The sequence below is a fragment of the Furipterus horrens genome, unplaced genomic scaffold, assembly GCF_987537825.1.
Source record: "Furipterus horrens unplaced genomic scaffold, mFurHor1.1.pri manual_scaffold_17, whole genome shotgun sequence".
Taxonomy (NCBI): domain Eukaryota; kingdom Metazoa; phylum Chordata; class Mammalia; order Chiroptera; family Furipteridae; genus Furipterus; species Furipterus horrens.
In genome coordinates, this window is record NW_028327187.1 from 110773151 (window position 1) to 110798059 (window position 24909).

The window sequence follows — 24909 nt, forward strand, 5'->3', positions numbered from 1 at the left end:
GGAATGGGTGAACAGGTGAGGGGATTAAGAAGTGCCAATAGGCAGTCACAGAACAGCCATGGAAGTGTAAAGTACAGTATAGAAAATGGAGTAGACGAAGAACTTATACGCATGACCCATGGACATGAACAATGGTGGAATTGCCTGAGGGAGTAGGAGGTGATGGGTGGAGGGGGGCAGAGGGGGAAAACTGGGACAACTGTAATAGCATAATCAATAAAATATAATATAAAAAATACCAATTAAAAAAACTCTATAAAAGCAACAGTCTTCACTGAGAGTCTCTGTGGTTTCCTGCTTCAATAGTGCTTGTGTGGAACCGGGCACTTGACCCCTTTCTCAGCCAGATGCACAGATCCTTCTGCCACCTCCTCACAGGGCCTTTGGACCTCCCCAAGGCCCCCACCATGGCTCCAGCACCACAAAGCTGCCTGTCCTCAGCCACTCATCATGACGACCACGTCCACCTCACAGGTGCACCAGAACTACTACCAGGACTTGGAGGCCACCATCAACTGACAAGATCAACTTGGAGCTCTATTCTTCCTACATCTACCTGTCCATGTCTTACTACTTTGACTGCAATGGTGTGGCTTTGAAGAACTTGGCCAAATATTTTCTTCACCAATCTCATGAGAGGGAATATTCTGATAAACTGTAGAACCAACAAGGTGGTCAAACCTTCCTTCAGGATATCAAGAAACCAGACCATGATGACTGGTAGAATGGGTTGAATGCAATGGAGTGTGCATTACACTTGGCATCAGTTACTACTGGACTGGTATAAAATGGCCACTGAAAAAAATGACTCATTTGTGTGACTTCATTGAGACTCACTACCTGGATGAGCAGGTGAAATCCATCAAAGAATTGGGTGACCATGTAACCACTTTGCACAGGTTGGGGGCTCCTGAATCTGGCATGGTAGGGTATCTCTTGACAAGCACATCCTGGGAGACAGGAAAGAAAGCTAAGCCTTAGGCTGACTTCCCACAGCTATGGACATGACTTCTCTGGTCACCAAAGCAGTACATGCATGTTGGAGTTACCTTTACCTTTTCTATAACTTATGCCAAATCATCTACTTATGTCTTTCATTTGTACCATTCCTTCAAATAAAGTAATTTGCTACCCCCCCCAAAAAAAACTCCATAAAATCCACATTTAGTTATGATACATTTATTTTTAACAAAGCACTCCAGTTTCACATCATGTACATTTTCCAAATTTGGAGATTCTTAACCTACTATGTTCTTCAGAGTTTCCAACAAGTGTGAAAAAGAGGCAATAAGGTTAGTTTGAGTCTACAAGTTACAATCCAAATATAGGATACTCTTTTTATATTTAGGATCAATATACATAATATCCCCTATGCTTAGCAAATGAATGAGACTCTGAGTAAAATATTAACACAATTTATTAGCACATAATCATGAAAAGACAGAAGGCATCAAGTATATACTTTGCTGTTACTCGTTTTACTGTTCAACGTACCTGTCATGAAAAATATATACATTTTTACTTTCAAGATTAAAATAGACCATCAGCTCATTATCTCTCCTGGCCCACTGCTACAAAAACTAAAATGGCTTTTCTTGCCTGTGGCTCACTTGAACATATTTGTACTGAAGAAACAAAAAGAATAGCAGTGTTAAAGGAAAAGTTATAGCCAGTTCCCAAAGTGGGTGCAGTTGAAGCCCTAACATAAGTTGCCTTAAAAAACAAAAACAACACAATTCAGTTGATCTAATCGTCATACAATGGGGTTACTGCATCACCTGTTCCATCGCCACGGCAGAGCTCCCTGGAGGAGCTTTAGGATGGAACTGGTACCTAAAGGTTTCATCATTGAAGTAGCCACATTCCAATTCAAGCCTGTGTCCTCTGATCTTCGGTGTCTTAAACCCACTTTCTTCAACCTCACACACCATGGACTTAGAGTGAGATAGGAGAACTCACAAAACACGAAAAGGAAAAAAAACCACACTCCAATTGTTAAGAACAGAGCAAGCCTTCTATAACTAGAACAAGTCCTCTCAGTTGAAACCCTACAATGCCTTCTAGAAAAGGTTCATTTAACATCAAGTGTGTTAGTCAACATAGAAAATAACTACAGAAGCCTAAAAGCAACTTCCTACCTGGAATGTCTTGCTCACATGAACAGCCTGGCTGTTCCAGGGTATGTTTGTAAGGCAGCCTCTGAAAGCATATTTTTGAGAAGGGAAGCAGCTCTTAAAATCTGCTTGTAATGCTTTTAAAGTCTGGCCCTCCATGTCTGCTGTTCTTACAGTTGCTCTTGAGAGGGTCACATAACTAGATGCATCACTTAATGCAAAGAAGCAAAGCAAGGTGGTTCACAGAGTTAAGACTCACACTCAAATATCCATCAGTGACTGATCTGTTGGCATTGGCGGGCAGTCTCTCTTAGCCTGTGCCAAAGGAGAAACAATATATGCCAGCTCAGAACTCCAAAAATCCAAATCTCTACTTCTTTTCACACTGAGTCATGATGCAAAAAAAAACCCTAACAGAACACCAATAACTGAAGCATAAATTCAACTGATCCTTTGATCAGAGTTTTAAAAGTGTACACTTAAAATATAACAAGCCAGTTGGAAAGAGAAAGCAAAGTTACTGGTGTTATATTTAACTAGAAAAGAAAAAGGCCTCTTAAATGATATATTTCATTTTGTTCATATTCATAATTTTCAACCTACAACTGAGTCCTACTTGTAAATATGGAAAGACTTGGTTGCTAAGATATTTGAAATTCTTTTTCTTTATATGTTTAAAATCACATTCCCTTGGTAATATCTAGCCAGGAGGTATGGTTCTAGTTTGTGTTGAACAAATGTTTTTAGCTCTAAGGTGTTATACTATAATTGAGATATGTCAAACTACTGCTTAGAAGACATTTGTAAAAGCTTGTCTTAATTGCAAAGAACACATCCATTCCAGATTATTTTCTTACTGCTCTACTGAATATACATCTATTATCACCACAGATGTGAGATCATTTAAGAAATAGACAGTTTCATTTAGAAACAGACTATAGAATTAAGTCACATATGAAGAGAAGGATGCTTTATGATAGTCAGATATTGGTAGGAAATCAAAGGAAAACTCATGTTTTTGATTACTCACCCTAAAGTATTCTGAAATTGAACATTTGCAACCCAAGTAACCAAAGATATATTGAAGAAAACTAACTTACTACATATTGAGTTCATTTCTAGTCTATTTTAAAAACAAACTCCCATAAGGAATACAGGAATGGAATCCATTCAAAGCAACAGCTCTCAAAAGTTCTGCCAAGAAACTCAGAGTAACGTATTGCATCATGAAAGGTGAGGTGTTCAGAAGAGCAAATACTTCAACCATATTCTTTCCCTTCAGATTTTATTTTTTGCTTCAATCCACAAGGAATATCTAAATCTAATATTCATTAAAACATGTTTTTGTATTTTCAGACTGATTAGTTAAGTAAATAAAATTCAACATAGAAGAAATCCTTCTAATCTATTTGCTAGAGGCTCAAGGAGTTAACTTAGAATCCATAAAGTCTGTCTGGCATCCCAATTCTGCCACTAATTAGCGGTACTTCTTCCTATGAAATCTTGGTCTAGGGACTGTAGTTTCTCCAGGCCTTAGTTTTCCCATAAGCAAACAGCAAGAGATGGGTACAGGTCCTCTCAGGCCCAAAGCACTTCTCTAATATTAATAAAGCAATTAAATCCTTCCAACTAGAGCAAATATCTGCATTGATGACAGCACATACCTCCATTCCAGATATGTACCTTTTAGGTTTGCTCCGTGTCTACTGGCTAGGAAGGTGGCAAAAGCAATATGCCACATACAAGAGACACTATCAACTCCTACTGTACTTTCATCCTTGGGACTACAAGACCCCTATGGAGGAAGACCACTTAACAACAAAGTTATTTAATCCCTATAGATAGGGATAACATTGGCCTTCTGTCCACAGTACTCTGCCCAGCAAGCAGGTCTAATTTTGGAGTACTTTTCTAGAAGAGATTTAATGGTGATTTCAATAGCCCGGCCCTCCTATAAATCATATTAAAGGCTCACAGAAGCATTATCAGGAGTTATAATCCTAAATTGAAAGTGCACACCCTAAGAAAACAGAGAAATAGAGAATGAGCTCTAGTTAGGTAATAACAATGTATGTAAGTGTATATACATCTATGTGTTTGTATTTAATTGTTTTTTAAAAATCCACTTCTGGACAACTAATAAACTGTGGTCACTAGAAGTCCAGTCAAGAAGGCTGAGTATAGCTATTATTGGTATGTGCTTCAATGCAATGCCTATCTTAAGATTTTAGTGAGACTATGCAACTCCTCAAGTTTTGATTGTCTGATGCAAATTTTTTCCTTTAATAAAAACCAAACCAACTAAACAAAATCCCAACCTAATTTGGCTCACTCTGGCAATTGGCTTGATGGGGGAAATGTCAATATTTTAAAAATACATAATATATAGTAACATTGCTTAGTTTATATGTCTGCTTAATGGGTATGAAGTGCTATCTCAAGTGAGTATATAATGTACTGGAAGATTATGGAATAAGGTGTATATGTTAGTGTTTCCCAAATTGGATGTAACAAAAGGCAAACATGGTGTGAAATGTCTGCAACAAGGACACTGTTGATAAAATTGGTTGCAGCTCCCAGATCTCAGAATATGGGAAAAGAGGTTAACCTTGCACTGACCCATTCATGACCTTAGGAAGGGTCTAAACTGATTCTGAACCCTTCCTACAGGGATAAAATAAAGGCAGCCAAAGGGGAAGGAAGAGGGTATGAATAGAGAAAGAGTTCAAGATTTCTGATTTTCAAAATCAAACCAATTCAAAAGCTTTTAATATGCACAGAACAGTACCAATAATTTGTTTTCCTTTGTAAAAACATCATCTGTTTGAGCCTTTCTCTTCTGCCATTAAGCTATTGATAAAGCTTGCCAATGGAATAAGGAAGCATTAAATGCCTACTTTTCTAAAAGCTGTCAATGCTATTAAAATCAAAGACTTAATCTCACATGCTGCAAACCTACCCAAACCACTTCAAAAAGGACCCTAGGCATACCCACCCCTCTACTCTAAGATTGTGTAAAGCAGCAAAACCCTTAAGAGACAGCATTCCTTGCCATCAGTCTCTCAAAGTGACATTAAAGCTGGCATGCCCTGATCCCTGTGAGGATTGGTCAATTCCCATTTTCAACTTGAGTTTTCAGGTGAAGCAGCAGCTATCCAAATTTTCTATAGGATACTGGTTTCTGCAATTTGAGCTCACCGTTTTACATCACTTACACTGGAGTCAGCTGGGACCCTCTGGACTGCACATAAACCAATCACTTCCCAAGGGTACAATTCACATAGAATGAAATAGCTATATATCCAGTGTCAGAATTGGCTTTCACTCATTATTATTTCATACCCAATACACTCACAGCCCAAGTTAAAATAACAAAGACAAAAATAATTACCAGAGATTGTTGAATGGTTAGTAACAAGCATTCTCCCTCTTCTTCCCCAGTTTGAATACCTGGGTTCAAACAAATGTTTATCAATCCAAACAGTCTCATCAGCCTTTCATATTTGATGGGTAGTTTCCAAATTCATGCATTTACAGATATTTTATCCCATGCAGGATAAAAGTAGAGATCTGGCAACTATTTAATTTGGTCAGGCAAGGGAGTTAAAGCACATTGCTCTTGCCCAAAACTTTACATGAAAGAATTGAGTTATCTGGGTTGACGGACTAGCTGGGCCAACTTAAATAGATCACTAACAAAACTTCCACTTTACAGAGATGTAAAGATCCAGTAAGTCTTTGACATTCAGTATAAAACAATAGTCATGTATTATTTATAGCTAAATATAATATAAAAATGGCACTAAAGAAGCGATTTTTGGCATATGGTGGTGGAGGGCACAGAGCCATTCTAGATCTGATGCTTTTGTTTTATTTTAGTTTTTGTTATTATTATCATGCCAAAAACTATCCAGTTAGAATTGCAATTATTCAGGAAACCAACCTGCTGTGCCTGATGTACATACAAAAATAAAACAAGCATCCTGAAGGTACTGGTTTATGAGGTTTTATACAAATCATAAATTCTTTAAATAAATAATGCTCTAAATTGTTATTTGCTAGAAGATTGATTTTTGGTAAGGAGCAATGTCTAACACCTTGAGGAAGTATTGAAGAATGGGAGAGAAATTCCATTGATAATTACAATTTCAAGTTTGATAATCAGTTGTATTTTTCTATCACAGTAAAACATACAAGTACAAGAGAAAAGATGACATGGATTCTATTCCACTGCTCACAGTCTTTGACATAGTCAGACATCTATGTTAAGTAGTTGGATTGAAATATTCGAAGGAAAGATCTTGGCAGAAAAGGTCAACCTCTGTTACTTGGATCTTAGAGGTCACAACACGGTGACTGGACGAAGTTGTTCCAATTGGTTTTCCAATGCAATTCGTTCTTGATGAACCTCCTGAGTTGTATAAAACAGAGAAAAGAGAAACAAAAAAGCAAAGGAGTCATTTCCTGGGTTCATCCTTACTTCATCATATATTAAAAAGAAACTTAAGTAGACCATTAAGACTTAAGTACCATATGATTCAAGGACAGGTGGGCTGGAGGGTATCATGTTTATAGCTGGTGACTAGACAAAGGAAGCTTCACATTTTGTAATCTCTCAACTCCTTTCTGAAGATGATGAAATAAAACTAACACACCCCATCCTGCCATTGCCTCAACCTCAATCTCATGAGATCAGTGGCTAGCAGAGGATGATGTTAAAAATTAAAAACTGATTAGGAGCAAATAGAAAAGCAAAAGCCAATTCCTAACACTGAGAGGTAAAGCCATCATGGACTCAATTTGTAGTTCAATCTTTCTAGTTTCTAATCCAGCACCATACTCAGCTCTGAGGGGTGAAAAATTGCACTGGTCAGTCCTCTACCAAAGTCTCGTCTACGCTCCCACACAAAATATGGCTTAAGGTGTGACTTCTGGGTGAAAGGTAAAAACAAAGGATCAGCAATATGCTACTTGGGAATTCAAATTTTCAGCTCTAAAACAGATTTATTAGTAGGGAGAGAGAGGGACACATAAAGGCCTTCTTAGGTGGAACCAAAGTGGGAAAGAATTCTGGATAAAGGCTAAGCTCTGAGAAGCCCCAGAAGAACCAACATGCTATAGTCAGCACAGAACTCAGCAAGCATTTATTCATCCACCATCCTACCTACCCATCCAACAGTCTTTAAGATCTATCTACTATGGGCCAGATTCTGCTCTAGGCGTGATCATACTAGCAAAGAACAAGACAGATCAGACAAATATCCTCATAGGGCTTATACACGAGTGACTAAAGAAAGATAACAGTTAAAAAACAAGACACTTTCAGAAGAAAATAAATAAGTGATGTAATAGAATCTAATGGGGAATCTTGGAGAAAGGTAGAAAGGATGGTCAGGGAAGAGTTCTCAGAGCTGACACTATTTCAGCAAAGACTTGAATGAAGTGAGGGGTGAGTCATGTGAAGATATGGGGAAAGGATATTCAGGGAAACCAAAAGGCAACTGCAAAGGCCCTGAGGGAGGGAACAAGCTTGGTGTGTTTAACAAAAAAAAGTCTATGTGGCCATAGCAAAAGGATCAAGGGAATATTGGCGAGAGGTGGAGTCAAGAGAGGTATGCAGGGGCCCTGTGGGCGTGATAAGGAATGTAGAAACCATTCAAAGTGTGGGGGGATGGAATTGAGGGCTTTGTTATCAGGGAAGGCACGAGGCCTACTTTGGAATTCAAATTTTTCACTCCAGCTACTCTGTATCGGGGCAAGAGTGGAAGCAGGCAGCTGCATGGACCCAGGTGAGAAATGAAAAGGGTTTGGATCAGGGTGGCCACCGTAAAGACAGAAAGAAGTGATGGACTGCAGCTATATTTTGAATTTAGAACTGATAAAATTCATTGATAAAATTTGATGTAGGAGAGAAGGGGATTTTGAATTGAACAAGGAGGGGAGGGGAGAGGAGAGAGGAAGGGGAGGAGAGAGGAAGAGGGGAGAAGAAAGAGTAAAACAGAAGGAAAAATTAGAGAACCAAGCTAAGAATTCCAATGTCTGAAAAATAACAGCAATGGAGAACAAGGAAAATGGGGAAAAGAGGGTGGGAGGGATAACAACAAAAATAAAGAAAATGCCCAGAACTGAAGAATATCAGTTTCCAAATTAAAAGGGCTTACCAGTATAGAGAATAATGGATGAAAGTGATCTATACAAAAGCACAGACAGAGGGGACAATCACCAAAACCAAAGAAAATTCAAAACAAAAACAAGGTCACATACAAATATTCATAGAACAGAATGAAGTTTAACATTTAAAAAGAATGATTTTTTATTCTCATATGTTAAAATTGACCAATTATTTTTAGTGAACAGTTCCATAAATTTTCACACACTTATACATTTGTGTTACCACCACTACAAAGAGGGTTTATTATGTTTCCACCAAGCAAAAATTCTGATAATACTCATGGATATACAAACCCTTACCTCATGCATAACCTCTGACAACCACTGGTCTTTCCAAGAATGTTAAATGAAAGGAGTTATGTGCAGTACATAACCTTTTGACACTGACCTATCTAACTCAGCATAATGTCTTTGAGGTTCATCCAAGTCATTGTGTGTATCATTCTTTTTTATTGCTAAGTACTATGCCACTCTGTGAATGTACCATAGTTTATGCATTCACTCTGTGAAGGATATTTGGGTTGTTTCCAGTTTTTGCTCTCACATAAAACTGCTATAAACATAAGCTTTCATCTCACTAAGGCACATATCCAGAGTGGGACTGGTAAGTGTATTTATAACTTCATAAGAAACTGCTGAATGATTTTTCAGTGCAGGGTACCATTTTTCATTCCTATAACCAATGGACAGGAGTTCCAGTTGCCAGCACTTGGTGTTACCACTATTTTCTATTTTAGCAATTATATGTGTGTACTGGTATGTGATCATAGTTTTAATTTTAATTTTCCTACTGGCTAATGATATTGAATATTTTCTCACATGTTTATTTGCCATCCTTATATCCTCTTTGGTGAAGTATCTGTTCAAGTCCTTTGATCATTTTTGAGTTGAGTTTTGAGAATTCTTGAGTTTTAACAGTTCTTTATATAATCTAGATACAAGTCCTTTGTCAAATATGTAAGTTGCAAATATTTCCTCCCACTATGTAGCTTATATATTAAATCTCTTCACAATGTCTTTGGCAGAGCAAAAATTCTAATTTTGATGAAGTCCAATTAATTGATTTTTTCTGTTTGTTATAGATCATGTTTTTGGCATCATTCTAATCCCAGGTCATAACTTTTTTTCCTATATTTTCTTCTAAAAGTTTTATACCTGTATGTTTTATATTTGCATCTATGGCCCTTTTAAGTTAATCTTTGTATAAGATATAAGGTTTAAATCAAGGTCTTTTTTTTACATATGAATGACCAATTACTACAAAATAATTTGTTAAAAAGATTTTCTTTTCTCTTTGAATTGATTTTGCACCTTTGTCAGATTAATGTATGTATTCAAATAATCTACTTCAGGTCTATCCAATTCCATTGATCTAGGCATCAATCCCTCCAGTATCAAACCATGCTGTCTTGATTACTAAAGCTTGATATTAAAGTAATTCTTCCAACTTTGTTCTTCTTTTTCAAATTTGTTCTAATTATTCCAGTTCCTTGGTTCTTAGACACAAATTATAGGATTAGCTGGTCTATACCTACAAAAATATCCTGCTGGTATTTTTATTGGTATTACAGTAATAAATCACTTTGGAAAAAATGATATCACTACTATGTTGAGTCTTCCAATCTACAAACAGCATATGTCTCTCCATTTACTTTGGTCTTCTTGAATTTCTTTTAACAGCACTTTGTACTTTTCAGTATATAGATCCAGTTTTGTTTTGTTTTTTAAATCCTCACTGGAAGACATTTTTTTCACTGTTTTCAGAGAGAGAGGAAGGGCGAAAGGAATAGAGAGAGATAAACATCAACGTAAGACAGAAGCATCAATTGGTTGCCTCCCATACACACCCAGACTGGGGAATCATACACGTCCAGACCAGGGACCAAACCTCAACCTAAGTATGTGCCCCGATGGGTAATTGAACCCCAACTCTTTGGCCATGGGATGACACGCCAACCAATGGAACCATACCAACCAGGGCAGATCCTGTGTGTTTTGATGATTTTATACCTAAGTATTCATTTGGGGGAAGGGACAAGCTATTGAATAGTATTGTTTTTCAAATTTCAGTTACAAATTGTTCGTTACTTATATATAGGAAAATGATTGCTTTTTGTGTGTTTACCTTGTATTCTATTGGCCATTCATAAACTCAGTTAAACAATAAAATCTTGAAATGCAATTCAATTTTCAAAAAAAAATTAATATCACAAAAATGCATTATCACAATTGATCATTTAAAATTCAACAGCACAAAAATTTGGAAATTTAACAAAAGATATGTAATTGCTTTGTATACTCAGAACCACTGAGAGGAATTTTACAAGATCTCAATAACTGGAGAGAAGTACTCTGTTCACAGACTGACAGACTCAACATTATTTATATGTCAATTCTCCATAAACCAATCTCTTGATTCAATGCAAACCCAATCATAATCCTAATAGGCTATTTTGTAGCAAAGGACATAACAATTCTAAAATTTACATGAAACAAAGGGCCCAGAACATTCAAAGGACTCTTGAAAAAGATCAGATTGAAAAATTTATACTACCTGATTTCAAGACTTACTATAAAGTAACACTAATCAAGACTGTGTGGTTCAGGTATAAGGATCAACAAATAGATTAATGGGACAGAATAAGAACCCAGACATAAATTTACACTTATATTGTATACTCATTACACTTTTGACAAGTGCACCAAAGTAATCCAAGAAACTCACTCCAGTTTCAAGGTCACACACATTGACTCAAAATGAAGGGATGAGAAAGATATTCCATGAAGTAGACACCAAAAGAGAGCAGGGGTAGTATACTTATAGTAGACCAAACAGACTTCACGTTAAAAATTGTAATGAGACAGAGAAGGTCATTATATAATTTTAAAGGGCTTAATTCATCAAGAAAATATAACTATCATAAATATATATGTACCAAACACCAGAGCAGCTAAAGATACTAAGCGAATATCTGAATAAGGAAAGAGACAACAATATAATAATAGTAAGGGATTTCAATACCCTACTTTCAACAATGGATATATCATCCAGACAGAAAATCAGTAAGAACATGTTGAACTTGAACCAAACTTTATATCAGGTGGACCTAAGAGACATAACCAAACATTCCAACAGCAGCAGAATACATATTCTTTTAAAGCACACATGGAATAAAGCAAATATTGGCAAATTTAAGGAGGCTGACCATGACACTATGAAACTGGAAAATGATAACAGGAGGAAAGGTGGAAAATTTATAAATATGTGGAAATTAAACAACACACTCCTGAACAACCAATGGGTCAAAAAAGAAATCCAAAGGGAAATTTAAAAAATTATTGAAACAAATAAAAATGGAAACACAACATGCCAAAACAAATGGCCAACAGGTACATGGAAAGGTGCTCAACATCACTAATCATCAAAGAAATGCAAATCAAGACCACAGTGAAATACCACCTTACACCTGTTAAAATGGTTACCATCAAAAAGAAAAGAGATATGTGTTGGCAAGGATGTGAAGAAAGGGAACCTTGGCACTGTTGGTGGTTATATAAATTGATAGAGCCACTATCAAAAAAGAACAGTATGGAGGTTCCTCAAATTAAAAAACGATAAAACCTACATATTATCCATATTATGCAGCAACCCCACTCCTGGGTATACATCCAAAGGAAAAGAAATCAGGATCTCGAAGGGATATCCGAACCCCCATGTTTATTGCAGCATTACTTACAAATACTCAAGCTATGAAAACAACCTAAGTTTTTGTCAGTTGATGAATGGAAAAGGAAGATGTGATATGTACATACAATGAAATATTATTCAGTCATAAGAAAGAAGAAAATCCTGCCTTTTGTGACAACATGGATAAATTTGGTGGCTATTAAGCTAAGTGAAATAAATCAGAGAAAGAAAAATACTGTATGATATTACTTATATATGAAATATAATAAAGCTGAATTCATAGAAACAGACAATAGAATGGTGGCTGCCAAGGGATGAGGGGTGGAAGAAATGAGGAATTATTGGTTAAGAATACAAATTTCCAGACATAAGATGTGTAAGTTCTAGGGATCTAATGTACAGTATTGTGACTATATGTAGCCATATGCATTATATACCTGAAAGTTGCTAAGAGAGTAAATCCTAAATGTCCTTACCTCAAAAAAGAAACAGTAATTATGTGAGGTGATGGAGGTGGTAACTAACAATACTATGACAATCAAATTGCATTATATAAGTATATCAAATCAACATGTTGTGCATCTTAAAGTTACACAATGTTACATGTCAATTATATCTCAATAAAGCTGAAAAAGTAATAGAATTACCATATGATCCAGCAATCCCAGTTTTGGATATATATCCAAAAGAACTAAAATCAATAAAATCAATTTCTCAAAGAGATATCTATACTCCCTTGTTCACTACAGCTTTAGACACAATAGCTAAGACACAGAAGCAACCTAAATGCCCATACACAGATGAATGGATAAAGGAAATATATATATGTACAATTATACATATTATTCAGTCTTTAAAAAGAAAGAAATCCCTACTAGATTATCATGATGATCACATCATAAGGTACATAAATGTTGAATCACTATATTGCACACTTGAAACTAATATAATATTGTATACCAACTACACTTAAATTTAAAAAATAAGTAAATAGTAAAAAAGAAATTCTGTCATTTGTTACAGCATGGATGAACCTGGAGGACATTATGCTATGGGAAATAAGACAGTCAGAGAAAGACAAACACTACATGACATGATTTAAATGAGGAACCTAAAATAGTCAAATTCATAGAACCAGAGTGTAGAACGGAGGCTGCCAGAGGCTGAGGTAAAGGGAAATGGGGAGGTATTACTCAAAGGGCACAAAATCCCAGTTACACAAGTTGAATAATACTTATGATCCATTTGGGTTTTTTTTTTTTTTTTGAACCACTTTATTGAGGTATGATTGACATATAAAAGGGCTATTATATGTAATGTATACAGTGTGATGAGTTTGAAGATAATTACACATCTTTGCAACCACCACATACCATAAAATTATCACGTCTAAAAGTTTCCTCCCACTCTCTTCACTTATTATTATTATTATTATTATTATTATTATTATTATTATTATTTGGTGTATGTGATAAGAACACTTAACATAAGATCTACCCTCTTAGCAAATTTTTAACAAACATATTACAATAAAGTCTTTAGAAAAATATGAGAATATCTTCATAATTTACATGTAGGCAAAGCTTCCTTAAACAGAAAAAAATAACCATAAGAGAAAAATGATAAATTAGATTTTATCCGAATTTAAAACTACTGTTCATGAAAAGACATGGTTAAGAAAATGAATAAGTAAAACAAAGATTGGAAGAAAACATCCATAAAACATATATATGACAAAGGACTGGCAACCAAGATAATATAAAAAGCATCTACCTACAACGCCAACAAACAAACAAACAAAAAAGACCAAAAACTCCATTTTAAATAGACAGCAGAGAACACGAAAGAGGAAGCACCAGTGAAGTAGAAAGAACTGAGCTAGGTTTGGTTTCCCAAAAGCCAGTTAGAAAAGTGACCTTAGAGGAGGGAACAGCCAATTGTGTGGTCTGAAAATTCAAATAATATTAAGACAAGACCTTTGGATTTGGCTGTTAGGAGGAGTGTGAGTGGAGGAGACACATCATACTGAAGTGGAAGGAGCAAAAGCTGTTGGTGAGGAAGCCGAGATAGTAAATGGAAAGGACTCTTCAGAAACGTGGCTGTGACGGAGGCCAGAGAAACCAGCAGCAGCTGAAGAAGAATGTGGGGTCCAGATGATGGACAATACCGGAGCACATTCACGTGTGGGTAGGAATGAGCCAGTACAGGATCAGAGGACACGAGTTACGAGACTACATTTGTTATTTTATTTTTTTAACTTTTTAAAGTATATTTTATTGATTATATTATTACAAGTTCCAATTTTTCCCCTTTGCTCCCCTCCACCCAGCACCCTCCCTCTCCCAGCAACTCCCCCAAGTCCATGCCCATGGGTCATACATATTAGCTCTCCCGCTTCACTCTTTCATATATTCTTCTTCTTTTTTAAAAAAATAATTGACTAATTAATTATTTTAATAAAAAATAACAATCCCTCCCTCTCAGACTTAAGACCCTTCATAATCTTATAAAGGACAATGGGCAAAGGTCTCGTGCTCCTCTAGCTGCTTCAAGCTGGACATGGTCGTCGTCCTACCTACCCTTGGGTCCAGAAATCCCTATTAATAGTGGGGGTGTGGAGGGGAGGGTGGCCTTCCCACATGGGGAAGGATCGTGCAGACTTCAGGTCAGTTGGCTGTCACATAAATTAACATGTGCATTCTGTTTTCATAGGGCATAAGCCTATGATCTCATTACCTGAATGATTGTCCGTACGTATAGGCCTCACTTAATCCTGTCTGCATCGCCACCTCCTGAGGCTCAACAGTTTGGCTGAACTAAGTGGCTGGGTTGGTGAAGTATGGGGTGGTCTGTGGGCTTCACTTTAGAACTGGTTTCTCTTTTCTATCCTAATGGTTTGGACAGAAAGAGCCCAGAGGTCTGAGAGGAGGGAAACCTAAAATATTTCCCTCAGTCCAAACTAAGTATAATGGGCAAAAGGGTTTTAGATTTGTTATTTTAAACCACCCACTTTGTCATACTTTGCTATGGCAGCCCTGAGAAACTAATACAGATGAGATTAATAATGAAGAGACACAGGTGATAACAACAGGGGTGATGTCCTTGACAAGGTGATATGGAACCATTTCCAAGGTACCAGGGAAGGGGCTGGTCTTTGATAGTATCAGGGCCACTCTCTTCCACTGAAATAAATATAGCATCATTCAGGATGGATGTAAATAAGCAAGGGTTTACCCAGAAGCTTTAGACTATAAAGAATGCTTCAAACAGCCCTTATAATAGAATGTCTGTCCTTTTAACTAACACACAATATGTAGCCTACATATTAGAGATACTAGTTTTCTTCTAAATATACAAGAACCAACGCATGAATCTTAAATACATCAATTCTCTGTCTTCCAATGGAGTTGAGAACAAAGACAAGTCTTGCCAATAGAAATGAAACCAGACATTCCGTCAATGTTCAAAACAGAACAAAACAACTAGATGTTTAAATGAAAAGCTTGGTAATCCAAAATCAGGAAGCCCCTTACCTTGAGCTGCTGCTGGAGTTCACTGTTCAGCCGGGCCAGCACTGCATTTGCCTCTTTATTTTTGCGGATAGCAGTCTGAATAGCCTTCTTCTGTTTGGAAGATTGTCTACAAAAAGCACAAACAATTCAGTGAAATAGAACTTAGGGTCTAGACCCTTGACCCTTGTCAGAACTCTCTAATTCATGAAAAGTGCTAAACTAACAAGGTACTAAATGACAGAGAGCTCCAAAAATAAAATCATGTACTCACAAGCAGGCAGGAAGGCACACACCAAATTACACAAATTTGTCAGGATGAATTATTTACACCGAAAGTACCAATTTTATAACTTGAAGAAAAGCTATGAGTAGGGCTTTTTCAAACACTTTGTGTTCCACTTATTCCAAGATATTTTAGTAAGTATTTCTTCTGGACAAACCATATTAACTAGAATGCTGTTTTTGTGTAGGCATTAATGGCATTTAAAAGACCTGCAGGTGGCCCCTGTGGACATGTCTGAAGGTAAAATAAGAACATTTTCTTTAGCAAAGACCCTATATTAATTTAGCCAGCCTACATAACTTTCCTTTATTCCTTTATTATTAGGGATGACTGCTTGAGTGTGAGTGAGCACATGCATATGGATATGCCAGGATATACGACCGTAGCACTTCAGAAATGCACAGAAATGTTTCAATACCTGTATTCCCAAATTAAGTCAATAGCGAATTCATAAAACAGGTAATAAATAGGGTGATCACATGTCCCACTTTGCCCATTACAGTCTCTGCGTACACTGCTTGTCCGGCCCTAATTATTCTTAGCACACTCTTTCTCTCTTGAAACTGTCCACAGTTGGGATAATAAATCAACATAATTGTATAATCTACAACTTTATATCCCACAACAAAAAATACTGAACTGAGTGCTCAGAGTGAAATGGCAATTTAAGTTCCCCTAGAAAAAACAAACATATTTATAATCACTGGGAAATGAGTTCTAAGCCAGAGCAACTTAACTGAAATGTATTGTGACCACTGTAGCAATCTGATTAATATTCACTTAGAATATTTTCTATGCCAGCCACTCTGCTGTTCTGTAGAAGGCATACATACTCACTTCCTCAAAAAATTTGAAGATGAATTTTTCACCTTTATAAATGCAGAAAAGGCTGGATTTCTGGTTTCAGGAGAAGACACACCTCTCTATTTCTTCCAATTAGTACATACAGTTAAAACCCTGGACATAATGTATAAAATATAAGATGACTCCAAAAAGTTGAATAGAGAAGGGAAATTAGCTAGGGAACTTGGTACCCAGGAAAACATATAGCAGGAAATTCCCTGGCTGCTATTTTTTGCTTCATAGATCCCAGACTGGATAGTGAAGATGTTGGCAATCCATAAATATCAAAGAGGGCAGACCAAAAATACAGCCCCCGCCCCAAATCCTGCTTCCTCTAATCAAAGAACTAGAAAAAGGCAGCCTAGCAAGACAGAAAATTAAGCAGAATATCCCTCCTAATTATAGATGTAAAATACTTAACAAAAGACTAGTAAATAGAATTCAGCAATATATGAAAAGCATTATATACTATGACCAAGAGGAGTTTATTCCAATGATGCAAGGCTGAGTCAATATTCAAAAATCCATCAATGAAATCCACCATCCTAACAGGTGAAAGAAGAAAAATCACATGACCATATTAATTGATGCAGTAAAAGCACCTGATAATACTTATCACCCATTCATGATTTTTAAAAAAACTCTCAGAAAACTATGAATAGAGGTGAACCTCCTTAACTTCATAAAGAAGCTCTACAAAAAGCTACAGTTATTGTCATACTTAATGAAAATATGAATGTTTTCCCTCTAAAGATTAAGAAAAAGGCAAGAATTTCTGCTCTCAGCACTATTTTTATCATAATACTGGAAGTCTTAGCCAGTACAATAATGCAAGAAAAGGAAATAAAAGGCATATATCTTGAAAAGAAACGAAATAGTCTATATTTTCAGATGATGGTCTTATGTAGAAAATCCCAAGAAACCTACAAAATCTCCTAGAACTAATAAGCGGTTTCAGCATGAATAAAAGTGAGTTTGCAGGATATAAGATTAGCATAAAAAAGTCAAAAGTATTTCAATTACTAACAATGACCACTTGGAAATCAATGTAAAAAATACAACATCAAGTACAAAGACTCAAACTGAAATCGTGAGATATATCAAAACATGTACAGAACTTACATGATGAACACTATGCAACACTGACAAAAGAAATAGAGTAAGTTCTAAATAAATGGAGAAACAGGTCATGTTCATGGATCGGAAGACTCAACATAGTAAAGATGTCAACTTTATATATTTAGAATATATAAAGAACTCTCAAATTCGATAGCAGAAAGAACAATTCAATCAGAAAACAGGCAAAGGGCAGGAAGAGACATGTTACCCAAGAGGATATATGATGGCAAATACACACATGAAAAGATCTGCAACATCATTAGCAATTAGGAAAATGCAAATGAAGACAATGATGGAACAGCACTACACACCTATTAGAAGAGCTAAAATAAAAAAATTGTGGCAATACCAAATGCTGGTGAGGATGTGGAGGAACTGAATCTCTCACACACTGCTAGTGGGAAGATAAAATGGTACAGTCATTTTGGAAAAAAAACGGTAGTTTCTATAAAAAACCCAACCTACCCTTAGCACACAACCCAATGATAACACTCCTGAACATTTATCCCAGAGAAATGAAAACTTACGTACACGTAAGAACCTGTACAAACACACACACACACACAGAACCTGTACATAGATGCTCACAGCAGCTTTATTTGTAATACTCAACAACTAGATACAACCAAAATGTCTCTAAATGACTAAGACTGTGGTACATCCATGTCATAGAATACTGCTTAGCAGTACTAACATACATAACAACTTGAATGGAGGTCAAGGGTATTATACCAAGTGCAAAAAACCCCACATGCTGTACGATTGTATTTATATGACATTATAAAAATAACAGAACTATAGAGATAGAAAACAGATTAGTGTTTCCAGGGGCAAGAAATAGTGGAGAAGAGAAGGTAGGTGTGACTCTTGTATCTTGATTACAGTGCTGGTTACAAGACTTTACACATGTGATAAAATAGCATACAACTCCAGTTGACCACTGAACAACATGGGTTTGAACTGCACAGGTCCATTTATATGCAGATTTTTTCAATAAATACCTGTGCTGTTTTCAATCCATGGTTGGGGGTCCACAGATTTGAAAGATTGACTGTATGCACTGACTGACCCTTTTCTATAGGACACTTGGACATCGCGTGTTTTGGTATCTGCAGGGGGTAGATTGGGGGTCCTGGAACCAATCACCTGCAGACATCAAGTTTTTGGAGAGTGAAAAGTTATACATGGATATTTGACTTCATGGGGGTACCAATGCCCCTAAACCCTAGGTGGCTGAAGCATCAACTGTATACACATACACTGTCCTGATGTCCATTTTCTGGCTTTGATGTTATACCACATTGAGAACATCATGTAGGCAAGCAGACACTGCCACACTGGCTGCTGAACATGTCCTTAAGTGGCACAGGACACCTCCTGGGGTTATAGAGGAGAGCAGAAGCCATGGAGGCTGGCAGAAGTTTAGTCATAGTACTGTCACACAACATCTTCTATCTCCAAACTGCTCAAGCCATTCTATTTTCCAAAGTCCATGCTAAGCAGATACACAAGAAGTGGGGAAAAAGCAACTAAGCCAAATTATTTTAAAGAAAAACTCTACTTCTGTCCTATGGGCACATCATTAATGATGACACAATCTGAGAGCTCCTTATGATATAACTTATAACCTGGACTCAGTTCCTTTGCCCTAAATGGAGTACACAATGATGATATGTAAAGGAGAATTTGTTTCTTATAATAGGTCAGTCTGATGTTCATTTCCCAAACTGCTGATGACTATTTTGCAACTAATCAATTTTTTAGCCTTTCTTAACAAGTGTTCTGTTAGAGAATTAAGAAAATGATTTGTGATTTTTCTCAATTTTCCCAAAGAGGATACATAGTAAAGACCAGTCTAGATGAACAGGAAAGAGATTTACTTATTATAGACAATGGATGTGTAAGGGTATCAGAGCTTAATTCTTTCCCAGAACCCTGGTTGAGAAAGGACCATACAGACTAACCATCATGTGCCTAGCTGTCTCTCTCCTCAGGGCTTAACAAATTATGAAGGCTAAGTCACTTCTTATTGCTCCAAAATAAACTGGTCTGGGAACTAAAATTGGTTGCATAAAGTTCCCTGACCCCAAAGTTTAACTCCTTGCCATTTATAGCACTATTTATGTTGTTGGTGGTTGCTAGTCTCTCAGCTGACACCATGTGGTTACTTAACCAGTGAGAGAATCATAGTGAGGGACAGTCACTAAACAGGCAGATAAAATATCTCCTTTCAACAAATGGTGCTGGGACAACTGAATATCCACATGCAAAAGAATAAAGTTGGACCCCTTCCTCATTTTATACACAAAAATGAACTCAAAGTTGATCATAGGTTTCCATGTAAGACCTGAAAGTATAAAACTTTTAGATGCAAACACAGGAACAAATCTTCATGAACCTGGGTTAGCCAATGGTTTCTTAGATGTGGTACCAAAAGCACAAGTGACAGAAGAAAAAAATAGAAAAATTGGATTTCATCAAAATTTAAAATCTTTATGCTGCAAATAATACTATCAAGAAAGTGAAAAGACAATCCACTAAATGGGAGAAAATATTTGCTAAGTATATATCTGATAAGGTACCTGTATCCAGAATATATAAAGAACTCATGACTCAAAAATAAAGATAAACAATCCAATATAAACACGGGCAAAGAATCTGAGTAGACATTTCTTCAAAGAAGATATACAAGTGGCCAACAAGCACATGAAAAGATGCTCAACATCACAAGTCATTAGGAAAATGCAATCTAAACCACAATGAGATATCACTTCACATCCACTAAAATGGCTAGAATTAAAAAAAAAAAAAAAAACACATAATAACAAGCATTGGCAAGGAAGAGAAGAAACTAGAACTCTCATACATTACTGGCAGGATTGCAAAATGCTGCCACTGTAGAACACAGTTTGGCAATTCCTCAAACTGTAAAACATAGACTTACTCTAAGACCTAGCAAATCTACTCCTAGGTATATGCTCAAGACAAATGAAAACATAAGTCCCCATAAAAACTTGTAAACAAACAGTATAGCAGCATTATTCTTAATAGCTGAAAAGTAGAAACATCCCAAATGGCCATAAACTGATGGATGGATGAATAAAATGTATTCTATCAATACAATGGGATATTATTCAGCAATAAAAAAGAATTAAGTTCTGATTCATGATGCTATAACATGGATGAACCCTGAAGACATTATGCTAAATAAAGGAAGCTAGTCACAAAAGACTACATGTATGATTCTATTTACATAAAATGCCCAGAATAGGGAAATCTATGACAGAAAGTAGATTAGTATTTGCCTGGGGCTTGAGGGAGGAGAGAATGGAAAATGACTGCTAATGGACATAGAATTTCTTTTGGGGGTGATGAAAATGTTCGAAAATTAGATCATGGTGATGGTTCCATGACTTTGTGAATATACTAAAAACCACGAAATTGTATATTGAAAAGGGTGAATTGTATGCTATGTGAATTATATCTCCATACAGCTGTTTAGAAAACAACAAATAAAGACAATAAAATGAAAAAGATCTCTTTGTGAACAGTACCAGTTGCCTTGCCAATCCACTTTGATGGACATTGTAGCCACCACCGAGTGACTAGCATTAATGTGAAGCAGAGATTAAAAGTGGAAAGCTGGGGAATTATGTGGAAGAAAGTTTAGCCATCTTTGGCCCTGATCAAGATCCATGCCCTAGGCTTGGGAGTGGCTGGAAAATGAAAGCTGTCAGTGACCTGTACAGACAAAATACACTTCATTCAAGCACTGATGACACCAGGGAACTAACTATCCATTTGGAAAAATGAAAACAAAAACCATCCTCTGAAAAAAAGAGTGCTGCACAGATTTAGAATGGGGCTTTGGCTTCAAAGGCAGGTTACAGCCACAAAACCTGTTGCTTTACTTAGTTATACAGTAGACACAGGGATGTAAGGTACAGCACAGGGAATATTGTCAATAATACTGTAATAACTATGTATGGGGCCAGATGGGTACTGAAACATTGGGGAGGGGACGCTTTTTAAAGTTTATGATTGTCAAACCACTATGTTATACCTGAAACTAGTACAAAATGATGTTGAATGTAAACTCTAATTGAAAATTTAAAAAAAGAAAATACCTGTTGCTTTCTTTCCATGACAGTGTAAGCAGGCGAAAATCCACAGCAGTCACTGAGACCTGCAAGGTCTCTAGAGCAGTTTCATGATAGATCTTCAGCATTTACATTAGTGACCAGTAGGGCTCACTTGAAGTCAAACACAACAGCAGGTTTCTGCCCTCAACACCTTGCTCCATTTCACAAACAGGGAAATTGAGGCAAGTGCTAGCTCTTCGTATGCCAAAGCCTCTGAAAAAAGATTGTTTGTCCAGAGCATTGTTCTCTCAGTCCCTGCCTGCCCCCCAATGTCTGTTAGCTGGCTAGAGAGTTATCTTGGAGACTCTGCAGGTGATGATTCTGTGCTGAGATGGTCAACAACAGACACTTCATGGGAATTAAAAAGATCATGGGGATGTAATGTACAGATAGGAAAAAGAGTCGATAACATTGTAATAACTATGTACACTGAGAGATGGTTACTAGACTTACTGTGATCAACTTGTAAGAAACATAAATGTTGAATCACCATGTTGTACACCTGAAACTAATATAATACTGTATGTCAATTAAAATTAAAAATACATTAAAAATTTTTTAAAAAAAGAAAGAAATCACACCCCACATCTGTTGAAATTTGGGTCTGTGGGTCATGAAGCTGCTATTTGCCATGGGGAAACATAAGATTAAGAGGCAAAGAGGGAAAATTTCCCTTTAAAGTACTGTCTTCTTCCTAGGGAAATGTGAGCCCCCACAAGGAGTAGAAGGGGAGGAGGAAGGGAAAGAAATCAAATCAAACCGAAATACACCACAGCCTTGTCGTCGCTTGACCCTTGGTTCAGGATAAGATCTATAGCTTAGAAGCCTCTTTTTATGTGACTAGAAATGGCAATCCCATCACAGAGATGAGTAAGGTAAGATTGCATTCACATAATCATATCTTTTTATGGTATGAGTGTAAAGTAAACACATCTACATTTACATATATATGAAAATTTGAAAGGAACGCTTCAACCCCACTCTCACTTATCTGTTCTACTCACTTTTGGACTGTTGGGTGGGGTTTCACAGTTGCTGCAGACGCTGGCCTGCCGACAGTAGCAGAAGACTCTTGACTTTCTGTAGCTTGATTTTCAGGTCGTAATTTCCTACGGATGGGCTTGGATGGAGGCTGAGAATGTGGTATGTCCTGTAGATTAAAAACAAAAAACCCAAAATGTTAAAAAAAATTAAATGCTCCCCCCATCATGCCAACGCCCCTATGTTCCTGTAAGATCATGCATGTGCTCTACTGGAATTCCGCACCCAAAGTTATGTGACTGATTCACTGCTCAGCAAGAGCTGGAGGGATACGGGCATCAGATTCCAGTGGCCTTTCTTTCCTCCTTGTTTTTGTTTTTCATGCTTGCAGCCTATTATCTCTTTTTTGTCACCCGGAAAGACACAGGAATCAGATTCCAGGGACCCACCCTCTCCTATTTTCCTACTATTGTAAATGCTGTGTGCATCTCACAGCACAGAGTCTTTTCCACTGAAGACAAAATTCACTCTTGCCTCACTCTGGGGCTTTTTGGAATACGTTCTAAGTTTTGAAGTTTGTAACAGTCTCATTCATATGTTCAGCATTTTCCTACCCCCCCCCCCCAAGAGCCACGGTGTCTTCTGGAAGGAGACAGCTGGTCTACTTCCTTGAAGGTCCCCTGCTTCACCTGTGTTTCTGAGCCAGGGCCCACTCTCTTTCCTGAGAGAAGAGCCTGAGAAAATGGGGAAGGACAAGAGGAGGGTAAGAAGATGAAAGGACAGCACAATGAGTGGGTGATGCTTACTGAGCAAATGACCCGGGACTCAGTGACGTGGGTGAGCTGAGGTGAAGAAGCCAAGGTGCAGAAGAGACCACAGCACAAAAACAAAGGTGGGGAGACTACCATAACCCAAAAAGCTGCTCCTAGAGGCTTAGCAGTGTGTGGGGTTCTGCTTAAGGCATCTGTCCCTCCCCACCTCATTTCTTGGTCTTGCTAACAGCGAAGTCGCCATATTTAGCTGGGAGGCTGAAGAGGGAAGTGCAAACTGCCAGTGACATCAAGGTCCGGCCCAGGAGTCATCAGGACCCCATCTTCACAAAAAACCCAAACTCTAGGAAATCTGAGTCATTAACATTCACAATAGGACACGAAAACTTTAAAATGGTAGATACGCTAACAGAGGCAAGAAACCCCACAGAGCTCACAATGCTACCACAGTGGCACCTTTGTGCTGGCCTTACCTTCTTTGTTGGACTACTCTCTGCAGCTTGGGAGGGGGTTCTGCTCAGTTGGGGGTGTAACTCAGCCTCGGACCCTTGCTCGGACTGCAGCAAAAGATCAAAGAAAGGATAAAATGCAAAACCTTAACTACCCAAATGTATAATGAAGAACACTTAGGAAAATAGTCACTTCGAGGAAATTGATTTAGACCAAGTTTCAGCCAAGCATGGGGAGGTCTACTGATCCTTGAGAAAATCTCCCATAGACCCTGCTCTTCCCTCCCATCCCTCCTTCCAGCACTGCTGAACCTCAGGAAAAGGAGTCTGTTCTGTTGACTCCTCTATCCCTAAGATGTAGGATTCCTCAAGGTTCTGTCTTCAGTTCCCTGTCTCATTTTCCCCTCCCTGTTCATTCTTTCCCAGTGTAATCCCATCTGCTCCTATATTTTCACCACCCTTTGCTAGCAACCTTGGTTCCTGACCAACTCCCACCTGTTCCAAACCCATTTTACAGGTTCTCAACGTGCCTGATTTCTAGTTCCAACTATTTCTTATACCCTTTTCCTTTCCATTACAAATAAATGTATTATTATGACTGTTATTATTAATAAATACTGGAAAATACAGAACACTTACTATGTGTCACACATTGTTCTAGGTGCTTTGCATGGATTATTTCACTTTATCAACACAAACCCGAAAGTAGTTATTATCTCCATCTTATTAGTGAAGAAATTGAGGATCAAGAAGAAATTCACCCAAGATCACACAAATAGTAGGGTCTGAATCCAGACCTCAGGTCCTAAAGCTGGGTTTGCAACCACTCTGTTCTAT

General features: G+C 37.3%; 1 protein-coding gene across 1 annotated transcript in view; it reads right to left on the reverse strand.

Moving 5' to 3' along the window:
• Positions 1–1163: 1163 nt before the first annotated feature.
• The window catches only part of REPS2 (RALBP1 associated Eps domain containing 2), a 198116-nt gene continuing 174370 nt past the window's right edge, over positions 1164–24909 (reverse strand). The window contains exons 15-18 of the mRNA XM_090264169.1: positions 24097–24180; positions 22877–23022; positions 15507–15612; positions 1164–6525 (exon numbers count right to left, since the gene is read on the reverse strand). Coding sequence (XP_090120295.1) covers positions 6457–6525; positions 15507–15612; positions 22877–23022; positions 24097–24180 — 405 coding nt within the window. The 3' untranslated portion in view covers positions 1164–6456. The remainder of the gene's footprint in view (positions 6526–15506; positions 15613–22876; positions 23023–24096; positions 24181–24909) is intronic.